At 42.0% G+C, this 11,961-nt stretch overlaps 2 protein-coding genes across 2 annotated transcripts in view; one reads left to right on the top strand and one right to left on the bottom strand.

The window, feature by feature from the left end:
* Positions 1-26: 26 nt before the first annotated feature.
* SGSH (N-sulfoglucosamine sulfohydrolase) lies at positions 27-7,044 on the bottom strand. Its single transcript, XM_015817451.1, has 8 exons — positions 6,846-7,044; positions 5,237-5,397; positions 5,011-5,116; positions 3,976-4,126; positions 3,474-3,630; positions 3,232-3,313; positions 2,264-2,467; positions 27-1,245 (listed from the first exon to the last, which is right to left on the bottom strand). Exons 1-8 carry the CDS (start codon positions 6,949-6,951, stop codon positions 686-688), a joined length of 1,527 nt encoding a protein of 508 aa, XP_015672937.1. The 5' UTR covers positions 6,952-7,044; the 3' UTR covers positions 27-685.
* A 47-nt stretch (positions 7,045-7,091) lies between these two features.
* The window catches only part of SLC26A11 (solute carrier family 26 member 11), a 22,984-nt gene continuing 18,114 nt past the window's right edge, over positions 7,092-11,961 (top strand). Inside the window, exons 1-4 of the mRNA XM_015817463.1 lie at positions 7,092-7,295; positions 7,663-8,018; positions 9,653-9,845; positions 10,752-10,837. Coding sequence (XP_015672949.1) covers positions 7,827-8,018; positions 9,653-9,845; positions 10,752-10,837 — 471 coding nt within the window. The 5' untranslated portion in view covers positions 7,092-7,295; positions 7,663-7,826. The remainder of the gene's footprint in view (positions 7,296-7,662; positions 8,019-9,652; positions 9,846-10,751; positions 10,838-11,961) is intronic.

The raw sequence follows: 11,961 nt of genomic DNA on the forward strand, positions 1-11,961 counted from the left end.
TAGTTAGAAACAAATTTTCATTTCTTTATTTTATAAAAGCAGGCTTTAGCCATATTATGCATATTCTGGAGAACTAGCAACTGCTTGGCAGATCTATACCATCCCAGCAGGCAAACCAAAAGCTGTTTCTAGTCATCTCAGTATTCTGTGGAAGAATGATGATGAAATGTGTAGGCTACAGAATCTAAATCATTTCTACTCTTTAAACTGGTTTTAAACTTAGCCAGTTTCTATCCCTGCTCTATGTGTAACAACTGAGATGGGACCAGCCCACCTATATTCTTGTGGGACCACAATTTGGGTGAGGATACGTATAGTAGTGATCAAGTCATCTCTTAAACCAGGATTCTCCAGTTATTTTAATTTGGACTACAACTTTCCATCACATTCGCAGTGTGTGACCATTAGCCATTCTTACAAGGAAGGATGACAAGTGTGGTCATCCATCTGGAAGATGCTTGTGGCATTCTTATGGCAGCAAATGTTAAAAAATATGGCAGAACTTCATTTTTGTATAGGAGGCAAACACTTCCTTGCATTTTACTCCAAATCTTCTCTCGGGTGCAACTTCAGTAGTTATTTAATTCTGCAAATTGGATTGGTTGCATCAGCACCCGCTTGATCTTTTCTTGTTGCAGACTGATGATGAGTAACCGCCACCAAAACAGGGAGGCAAAAAAGAAAATCACAGCTCATTATGGAGTGGCCAACACTTGGGGACAGGCTTATCCTCCAAGACCCCATCAGGAGCACATACCCAGGGGTCACTGGTCTCCCACTGCCATTTCAACAGCAGCCCCTGCAGCTCTTCAAGAGCCTGTGCGTAGCGGGGATCAGAAGCCACATTGTGGCTTTCCGTAGGATCGGTGCTGTGATCATACAGTTCCCAGCGATCCCGATAATAGTAGCTACGCAAAGTCTTATTCCAATGAGTAGGTTGCCCTGCCTGAGTTCTGCTTAGCAGGTCCTGGAATGTAGGTGAAACGTAGAAATCTTGATCAATGGGAAAGGAGGTTCGGTTCTGTAGATTGTGAATGAAATGCAGGGCGCCATGCTGCACAGCTCGCATGGGATAGTGCATGGTGACCTCATGCAGGCTTTGGCTGGCAAACACAGTTCTCCATTTTGGCTCCAGTGATAATGCTGACAGCAGAGACTTCCCGGTGAGTTGCACTATCTGCTTCCCAAACAGACTGTAACTGGGATATGGCACGGAGAACCAGTCCAGAATGGTGGGAGTGATATCTGCAGAGAGAGAAGGGAAAGCTGAAGCATAAAACTTGCATCTGATTCAGAGGGAAGAGACGGGAAGGAACTTTGGCCGCAGGTGTGACCTAGTATGGCACAATATTTCTGGGTCATATAAAAAAACCCAACTGTTTCTTCTAAAGATTTTCTAGAGTACATTGAAACCCGTTAGCCCCAGTTCTATACCTTCTACATGCATCTACTCAATAGAATTTAGGCTCGATAAAGATGGTAAAGTCTTTATTCACAGTAGGAACCAACAGGTCAAATGTCATATATATTCAACAACAGAAGCTTTTCTGATACAACATGGTTACATGGGTTGTTTTAATGCAGACAAGAAAGAAGTCATAACTAAGCAGCCCACAGAAATTTCTCTCTCTTAACTCCAGGGTTTAAATCTTAAGCCACTTTTTCCTCCCTTTCTGAGTCAGGAGACTTTTGGCTGTTCCTTGCTGATCCATGAGATTGACACAACAGTTGTATCTGGTCTAAGCAGCCCTTACACTATGCTGACGTCCCATTCTTCCACTTTCTCTTTTTTGCTGTTTGAATGAGGGAACAAGAAAAGGGAAATATGACCTAGTCTGCCTTCTGCCACCCTCATGTGAATTCAATCACTTAGTAGGTGGGGGGGTCCCACATTTGCCATGACTCATTTAACCCCAGTTTGTTGAATATGTGGAAAGCCAGCATATGAGACAGTGCTTTAAATAAGTATTAAATAAGTATAAATTTTGTAGAACAGAACTGTTTGGAAGGGTTCATAAAACATATATTTTCCTGAAAATATACTAGGGAAAGAGAGCAGAGAAGGACACCCACACAGACAAAACCGCCAGACACATCAACTGTAACCATAATTTCCCCCTCTCTCCAAAGAGGAAGATCTTCAGAAAAGGCCAATGCAAAGTGCAAAGTGTGTTATAGTTTGCTAAGTAGCCCGATGCGCTTTAGCGCATCCTGGTCTCCTCCATGGGACAAATCCACCAATTCATTTCTCAGCTGCTCTTACCCAGGAGGCTGACGTAGGCACTGCTGACCTGGCCCCAACGTGAAGGATGCTCAGGAGATGAGACCAGGAGGGGCTCAGCTGTGCCTGGCCAGTACAGGTTGGTTCTGCCACTGGGAAAGGGGATGCCGTTGTCTGATGTATAGATCACAAGAGTGCTGTTGTGGAACCCTGCATGGCGGAGTTCCTCCAGGATAAGACCAAGGCCTGCAGAAATAGTATACAATAAATATTATCATCCAAACCTCAGGAAGAAGTACAGGTTCTTTCTTCAGGCATCACACAGCAGGTATTAAAAGATTATTCAGTATTAATTGATCATCTCTCTCCCATTAAGTTCCACCCAGTTAACCAAATTATGCATATTTTGCTAAGGATGAATGGATTACTGTTGCTTTGCTTCCCTATCCCTAAAACATATTGCCATAAGACACAAGACCAGTTCAGTACAGTGGTGAAGGTGAAGGCCTAGAAACTGGAAGACCGCGAGTCCTAGTCTTCCCTCCGGCATGAAGGTTGGCCACGTGACTTTGGGCCAGTCATTCTCTCTCAGCCCGACTTACCTCACAGGGCTGGTGTTGTGGGGAACATAGGAAATGGGAGCATTAAGTATGCTACCTTGAGTTGTATAAAATATACAAATAAAAGCTACTAGATAGCAGTAGCAAAGCCATTATATGTAAGAGCTAGAAACAGTTCTTAGAAGCCCCTCACAGCGTCAACCCAGTGAATTGCACAGGGTTCTAAAAACTAGAAGAGATGTATTCCTTTTTAATAAACAAAGATGGTCATCTGCTCTCTCAGAACTAATATTTTATGCCTTTATGTGCTTAAAGCAAACTCAGACAGACTCTCAAGTATACAAAAATGCACCCGACCATCATTAATTAAAGGTTTTGTTCCCTTTCAGAAGTACCAAGTCTTTTGTCCCACTCCTGTAGGCAGAACTACCTAGTTCAGTAATCATCTACCTTGATCCATGCGCCCGACAGTTGTATATTGAGCTGCCAAATCTTCACGAGCAGCTGGGGTGTCTTGTACAAAATAAGGGACCTGAAGGCCAAAAGGAGATACAGCTGAAACTAGAAGCTACACTAGGAAAGACCTCCAGGTAACAAAGGTGAATTGTTATGAAAAGTACTGGAGGAGACCGGTCATTGCTACTTGGAGGTATTGCTGGAACCCAGGTGGAGAAGAAAATCCTAGGCCTCACCTGCACTTGATCTGGATGGTAGAGCTCAGGTTTCCAGTCAGGGATCCAGCCCATTCCAGGCTCCCCATTGCCAAATTTCTCACAGAAGGCTCCATACTGCGGCTGGGAATGACCACAGCGATGGGGATCATGGAAAGCGACATAAAGGAAAAAAGGCCTACAGGTTGGAAAAAGGGGGCAGAAACACAATTAAGGGCTCTTGATAATGGGCCAACGGTGTTTCCTCTTCACTATTTAAAGCAATACTTTGGGTGCCTCTAGCTTTGTTAAGCTCCATTTTCGTCTTCTCCATAATCCCCCCCCCTTCGAGTTTGGTTTCTCTTTGAATTTGATCCTCCTATCTCTGTACACAGAACCATTTAATTTCCCAAGACATTCTCTTGGGATCTCTACTGGGCCTGCCAAACATGAGTGAAAGATGGGTCAAAAGGGCCTGGCCCTGGATGCTCCACATGGGCTTAAGGAAGGGATGCATCTGGATCATTCCAATATCAGATCTTACTTTTCATCCACAGTCTGGAGGAATTTCCGAACAAGCACTTTGATTCGGGTGATGTTTCTGCCCACTTGCAGGACAGAACTGTTTTCCTCAGTGTAGGCAAAGTCAAATGGATACACAGCCTCTGGCCCAACGTGCTTCTTGCCAATAATTCCTGAAAGAGACAAGGAGCTGGAGTCAGTCAAAAAAAAAAAAGGATATTAATATTAACCTGTCAGTTAGGGTAGTGCCCACATTACATGTACAAAATAGACATAACCTTGGCATTTACAGGGGCAAGGAGGGATGCAAGGATTCTATGCTACATACGTTCATTCATAAAGCTTAACAGAATGATGGGTATGTAGCTTCAGAAAGTAAAAGGGTGCAATTTATAATGTGCTATGAAATGTATTTATTTGTATCCCATCTTTATTATTTTTACAAATAGTTCAAGGCGACAAATATACCTACTGGTAATATTCCTTCCTCCTATTATTTTCCCCACAACAACAACCCTGTGAGCTGGGTTGGGCTGAGCTAAAATGACTGGCCCAAAGTCACTCAATTGACTTTCATGACTAAGGTGAGATTTGAACTCATGGTCTCCTGGTTTCTAGCCTTAACTACTAGACCAAATTGGCTCTCAGAAATATTTTTCTCTGTGTTGGAGTTGGACTAAATGAGACAAAAGCATCACTGAGGGAGGCAATCCATAAGACAACCCTTTTCTAGTGGCCTTATCAGCACTGACAAAAATAAATAAATGGCAATAAACCATTAAATTAAGAGAACTGTAATGTTCTTTGGATTTTGATTGAGCAGTTAAGTAAAATGTCCATTCTGCTTTCAACAGCAACAACCACCTGCCTCAGCATTACCATACATCTCTTTTTAAAATAACATTTATCATTGCTAGCATTTTCTTAATGGGCTGCAAAGCAGAGAGACCAAATGTCTTTCTTAAACTTGCAGGCTGTCTCATCCAAGTCCAAAACAGAAAAGAGTTCCAGCTGAACTGAGGAAGTGAAAGGAGGAACTTTGCTTTCCTCTACTTACCTGTCCGTATCCCAGCCTGGTTAAGCAATAAGGGGAGGCTCCGGACACTATCAAAGGAGTTGAAGTGGTGCACATCTTGGTGCAATCCGTACATCCCATTCTGGTGCTGTGGTTAGACAGAAATCATTTGCAATAATAGGGCACCCCCAGTTTGGTGGCAATCAAAGAAAAGGACAGGACCATGCTGTAGCATGGCTTGCTTTCTGTTCCCATCTGGGCATGTTACCTGAGGCAGGCCCGTCAAGAGGCTGGCCCGACTGGGGGAGCAGCTGCTGACAGAAGTGAAGGCATTCTGGAAGATCAAGCTCCGCTGGGCCAAACCATCCAGGTTTGGAGTCTTTATGACTGTGTTGTTATACACACCGCTCTCAAAACCACCATCGTCCGCTGCCACGGAAAAGGGAGAGCATAAGTCAAGTGATCTGTATTCTAATCCTGTTCCCTGTGAACATTTGCTACAATCTTCTGGGATAGTCACCCATAAATCTATTATATTTGTGCCTGGAAAACATCTGGAGGTGGCTGGATTGTGTAAAACTGTTCTCTTAGCTGGGGCAGAGTTTAGTTTTGTAACAGAGACTTAAAGAGATTTCAGCTTGTGAAATTCCAAAGTGTTGTATTCCATGACACATTTATCCAGCAAATGCTATATTGAAGTCAGACCTTTTTTGTTCACCATTAATGCTAACATCTGATGTTTAAAAAGCTTTTTTCCACCATGGACATGATTGGTGCAATATCTTTGTGATTCTAGTGTGAATACATAAATTTGAGGGGTAACTGCAACCAATGATTGAAAACCTTAACCCTAATCCATTTTGGGAAGGGCGGGGGGAAGAGTGTAAATTGGTGAAAATAGGATATAACCGATCGGTGTAAAAAAACTCAGCATGAGCAAAAAAGGAACAAGAATCCTATATCACACTGCAGTCCAGGAAGCCTGCAGTTATAGCTGAAAAGGGAGAACTGTGGATTCTGAGCTATTTTATGGTTTCATAAACACAGGTTCCACTAATTTAGCTAAATGCACACAACACGAACTACAAAAATATGTGGACAAAGGGAAATTCACCAGTCATCTCACAAAAATGGCATGTCCAGCTCTTATATTTCAATAATATTTGTATTATTATATTTCTTACATTTCAATAATATTGGTATCTTCATTCTTTCACAAGCAAAAACTGAGACCTGGCACCATAGCCAAATTGCTCAGTGCCCATTATTATGTCCTTTAGGGTTTCTATACAAGCCTTTTTCCTTTTGGCAAATTTGTAACAGATTTCCCACTACAACAGTCTGCATCTGTTGAATGTTTGTCTGTCCTACAGAAATCTACCAACTGCAGGAAGCTCAATCTGGAGAATACGTGGGAAATAGAGTCCATATTTGGAACTTCTCTTCCTGCCAACCCAAACCAAGGGGGGTGGGGGAACAGAGGGGTGACTGTGACCCAGAATACTTGATATTACTCTCCTGTAGAACACATAGGGGAACACTGGCCCTCCCATCTCCTAAAAAGGCAGAGGTTCTCTATTCAGTTGAGTTTATCTCATCAACGCAATCAGGAAGCTGTCACAGCAACAAAACCAGAATGTTTTGCCCCCTTCTCCTTTTTCGACTTCCCTATAGCTCTGGGATTTCCCGATTGCCTTCCATCCAAATATTTCCCAAGCCCGACTTTTAACTTGCTTCAGAACCACTCACAGTTTGCCAGATGATCCCCCACCTTCTTAAAGCAACTCCCAACGAAAGCCAATCGTGGGCAAGTATATCGCGCAAGGGATTCCAACGCAAGAGGGTCTAACGTCCTCCCCCAGGATTGGTTTGCTCACCTACAATCAGCAGGACATTGCGGGACCTGTTGGGGTCCCCCTTTCTAGCGTTACAGAGCCCCAGAACGAGGAGCGCCACCACGCAGCTCTGTACGGGAGACTGCATGGCAAACTCGCATCGCCCGGGCCTGCGCCCGGCAAACGGTCCCCGAACCGAGCAATCCTTGCATTCAGCGCAGCTGGAAACTAGGAAGGAGCTAATCACTGCTCAGCTCCGCCTCCTCTTCCACGTCCAGCCCGGATCACGTGAGCCGAGAGGAGTGGGGAGTCGACCGCTTGGAATCTGGGGTTAATTTGGATTTAGTTTGCCGGTCGATGCGCCTGAATTGAGGAATTAGAGCCATGCAAACGCCCTCCGGAAGGGGCCGCTCAGTATCTTTATAGAGTTGATCGGATGGTGTCTGGTAATATTCCACAATCATCTTTCGTCGCGATATAGGACCTACTAATGTAAGTTTTCTCTGGTCTTCATGACTAATTCCTTCTTCCCTGCCTCGTCTTGCTCCTCCACTCGGAAGTCTCCTAAATTACTTTTGATCTCCTAATTTTAAGTCGGTTGCCTGATTTGAGCGATCCTTGTCCGGGTTCTCATGCCAGCTCTACCAAGTTCAGGAGTAGAACACCAACACCAACAATTGGGTCGCAAATATTTAAATACAAAATATGCTTAGGTCCATGTCCTTTATGGAAATTAGATGATGTGGCCATTGTTTACTGTTAAGGGCGGGACAATATTATTCTAAAACGGGATCCTCTGTTCCTATACAAAATGGAGAATGGATAGTGTTGCTTAATTGCTATCCTATTCCTTTTCCAGGAATACCTTTGAACTTATACTGCCAGTTTGTGATCAACTCCAGCAAAACCATTTGCTATGACAGCTGTGTTTGCCTGCCTCTGTGACCTTGCCTGATAGTGCTTTGATGATGGTTGAGATGGTGGATCCCAAGTGAATCAGTCCGAACCACACAGAGTCCAGCCATGTCAGAAGGAAGCCGGGAGAGTTGGAAGCAATGTTGCAGAGCAACTGCAAAGAGATTGCCGGTGCTAACTTGGCTTCCCAAGTATTCTCTGCAGTGGCTACAGCTGGATTTTATGGCCGGGCTGACTGTGGGGATGACTGTGGTGCCACAAGCTCTTGCTTATGCTGTGGTGGCTGGTCTCCCCATGGAGGTGAGGTTGTTCATGCAGGAGTGGCTATACTTAACATAATGCTGTATTTGTACAACTTCAAAGTACATCTCCTCAGTCAATATTCACATTAGCCTTGTTGCGTAAAAGGTGCCTCATCTAATTGGAGAGTGAAGAGGAAAAGGATAGAAACTGAGTTCAAATTCAATTCCTTTTTTTTAAAACATTAGGGACTCTTGGTCTGACAATACCATTTGATTTTTGCTTTACTGGATGCCACCGAGGGCAAGGGCTGGTGGCTGGAGGGAATGGCTATTACAGGCAACCTTTTGTGTTTTAAGTGTTAGCCTGGGAGCTGATAATTAGATAATGATCTCATTTATAAAAGAGTATTGTGCTTCTGTTCTTATTTAGCACTTTTACAGAGAGATAAAGGAAATCCATGTGTGTTACATCCATATGCTTTTGTTTTCCAACCTATCCTAGCCAACTGAGAAATTGCAAGTGGGCTGGAACAGGAACATGACAAAAGGTGATAGAAAAGTTGCTGTATACCAAGTCAAAATATTATTCCAGGTGTGGGCAATGTGCTGTCCATTGGCATCTGCTTGGCTATCCCATATATATATATTTAAAAAAAAGAATTACAGGTAATCCCCGACTTGTGACCACAATTGAGCCCAAAATTTCTGTTGCGAAGGAAGACATTTGTTAAGTGAGTTTTGCCCCATTTGACGGCCCTTCTTGCCAGAGTTTTTAAGTGAATCACTGCAGATGTTAAGTTAGTAACACGGTTGTTAAATGAATCTGGCTTTCCCATGGACTTGCTTGTCAGAAGGTCACAAAAGATGACCACATGACCCTGGGACACTGCAACCGTCATAAATACATGTCAGTTGCCAAGCATCTGAATTTTGATCACATGACCACGGGGATGCTGCAAAAGTCATAAGTGTGAAAAATGGTCATAAGTCACTTTTTTTCAGAGCCATTGTAACTTTGAATGGTAACTAAATGAACTGTTGCAAATCAAAGACTACCTGTATTTAAACAAATTAATTGAGAAGCTGGTATGCTGCTTCTTTATTTTCTAAAATGCCTTTGTACCCTTGTATATGTATAGTTCTTTGTTTGGAAAGACAATGCTTACTCAGGAAGAAAAAGACAAACATAAGCAGGAGTAATAGAGTAGATTTCTAGAAGTATAAACGGAGCAATGTCTATAGTTTTCCTTCTGATAAATGAGTATTTTGTATCTGGCCATGCCCATTGTGGCAGCCATTTTATGGATGCCCACATTCTATGGGAAGTCATTTTGAGTTAATGACTTTTTCTCACAGCCAAGCCCTAGTGTATCTACCAGCCTAAAAAGATTGCTTGCCCTAGTTATCCTCTGGCAGATATTTGTTTTCAGAGTTCATTTTATAAATTGGTTGCTAAGTGTAGATTTGTCATAAAAGTTATTTTTTTCATTACCTTTTTAATTGTGACTGTTCCCTAAATAAGGTAGTTGCTAAGCAAAAACTACCTGTTCTCCTTTTTAAAATATTTTACCAAATTTTCCATAGAATGCAATTTGTATTTTGTAGGCCTTTCATAACCTTTGTGGTTTTATTGGCTTACAGTTCTTCAAGTACTATGACTAGTCTCTGATGTTGCCTTCCCGTCCTTTGCAGTATGGTCTGTATTCTTCCTTCATGGGTTGTTTCATCTACTGCCTTTTGGGGACCTCCAAAGATGTAACGCTTGGGCCAACAGCCATCATGTCCCTGTTGGTGTCTTCCTACGCATTCCATGAGCCTGCCTTGGCCGTTCTCCTCGCCTTTCTTTCAGGTTGCATCCAGTTAGCTATGGGGCTCCTCCATCTTGGTAAGACATGGTGGCTTTTATGTTGGTCTTCTAAGTCCACTGCCCTATTGCTATTGTTGGCCAAAGAAGATAATTGGGAATCAAATCTGACAAAAAGTAGAAATTAATTTCCCCCTGTTTTTATATCTTCAACTTTCTATAAATCGCAGGACATTTTTTCCAAATATCTGTGCAAAAGTACATCTCATTGAGTTCATTTGGGTATCTGTCAGATAAGTGAGTACAGGATTACAGACTCATTCAAACTCTTTCTTATTAAAGTGATTTATAAACTGTTCCTCACCTTCTGGTAGATTCTGATACTGTCTGCCTATATATTTTTTGAACTGGGATGTCCATGTGTAATTATGAAGAGAGATACACACATGTTTCATTTAAATGCGGGATGTATTCTATTTAAAGTACTTTGGGATGGCAATGCTTAAATGGGATGAATTCCACAGATTATGCATTCAGATTATTTTCTTCTTCCTAATTTTGTTCTGAATTTACAGCTAAATAGACAGTTTTCTATCTAAAATAGGACTTTATGTACAGTATGTTCTTATTTTAAGTAGCTGGAATGTAATCTCTTCCTCTCTAGTCCCCAGCTTTATCTAGTTCAGGGGTCTTCAAACTTGGCCCTTTTATGACTTGTGGACTTCAACTCCCAGAATTCCTCAGCCTGAAGTCCACAAGTCATAAGTTGAAGTCCACAAGTCATAAAAGGGCCAAGTTTGAAGACCCCTGATCTAATTAGTTGCCCGGATACTTTTCTGCTTTAGAAAGGGAAGGCTAGAGATCCTACAAAGGAAAGAGAAGAGGACATGATGGGCAAATATCTGAGGAATAGATTAAGAAATCCAGCTGGTCTGACTCCCAGGGTGATATAAAAGACTTAGTGGATTTTCTTTTCATTCCTGGCAGGTTTCATTTTGGACTTTATCTCGTATCCTGTCATTAAAGGATTTACTTCAGCTGCTGCAGTCATCATTGGCTTCAACCAAGTCAAGGTAAGCTGTCTTTGTCTGCCCTTGGCCTTTATATTACAATTTTAAGTGAAGAGGCTTCTGTAGGAATAGGATAGAGGTCTGACCATTAAGTAAAGGCAACTGTGATGGAATGTAGTGAGGAGATAGATGGCGGGGTGTGTGCATTCTAGAAGAGTAAGAGACAACTTGGCCCATATTACAGTATGTGTGAGAGAAAGAAGGTGAAGACAGCTCCTCCAAAACAGTTCACAGAGTATACTGTACATGCAGAGATAGAGTAGAATCTTGCTCAGTCTAGCAAGATTTTGTCTATAGATGTGAAATAAGCTTGTAAAAATTGCCATGTGTCATATTTGGTTTGGGGCCTAACAATCACTGATCTTTGATGGTTAGGAAGTTTATAGGAGATATGGAAGATCTTAATCAAGAGAGACAAATGGGTGGGGTGGTTTTACATTCCAACATTTCTGCAGCTACTTCCTTTAAACTGGTGAAAACTACCCTTAATTTTGTTCTGATTTCATTTCATACTTCTTAGTTTCAAGCAAAGAGCTTGTTTTCTTGAGCTTTTCAAAATGTTGAAATTTCTATAATTGTAGAACTCAACAGTTTCCTTTCCCCTTCACCCCTCTCCTCTAAGCATTGCTGAAGATTGTGTACCATTGAATTCTGGGACTCTTATAGCATCAATATTTCCTCTGTGGTTGACCACAGCCAGCTTATTTGCAAGAGGCTGAGATGATAGCAATCACAGATACAGTTCTTTGTGCTTGCGAGTGTCCAAAAAGAAGCCTCAGATCTTTTCTTATAGAAGGTTTGGCTTTGGTTCACTAGAAAACATTTACTGGCTTATCACATTAGCAAAAATATTGGTGGAAGCTGCTTAGGCCACCTCTTTTTTTTTTTTTTTTCAATATAGAATTTTATTGTTTTTATCATAAACAAGAAAATACATCACAAGTATTACACAATGATTTATCCCATCCCCCTACCCCCCAGACTTCCCAAACCAAACCTAGGCTAACATTCAACTACAAGTAAACAAATATTAATATCTCTAACTCCAAACTCTAAACTTAAGCAATCCATCTCCTCCGTGTTAATAAAAATTATTCATTTAATTAGTTCTTCAAATACCCAAAATC

This window comes from Protobothrops mucrosquamatus, unplaced genomic scaffold (assembly GCF_001527695.2).
Source record: "Protobothrops mucrosquamatus isolate PMUCROS unplaced genomic scaffold, P.Mucros_1.0 scaffold_127, whole genome shotgun sequence".
Lineage (NCBI taxonomy): Eukaryota > Metazoa > Chordata > Lepidosauria > Squamata > Viperidae > Protobothrops > Protobothrops mucrosquamatus.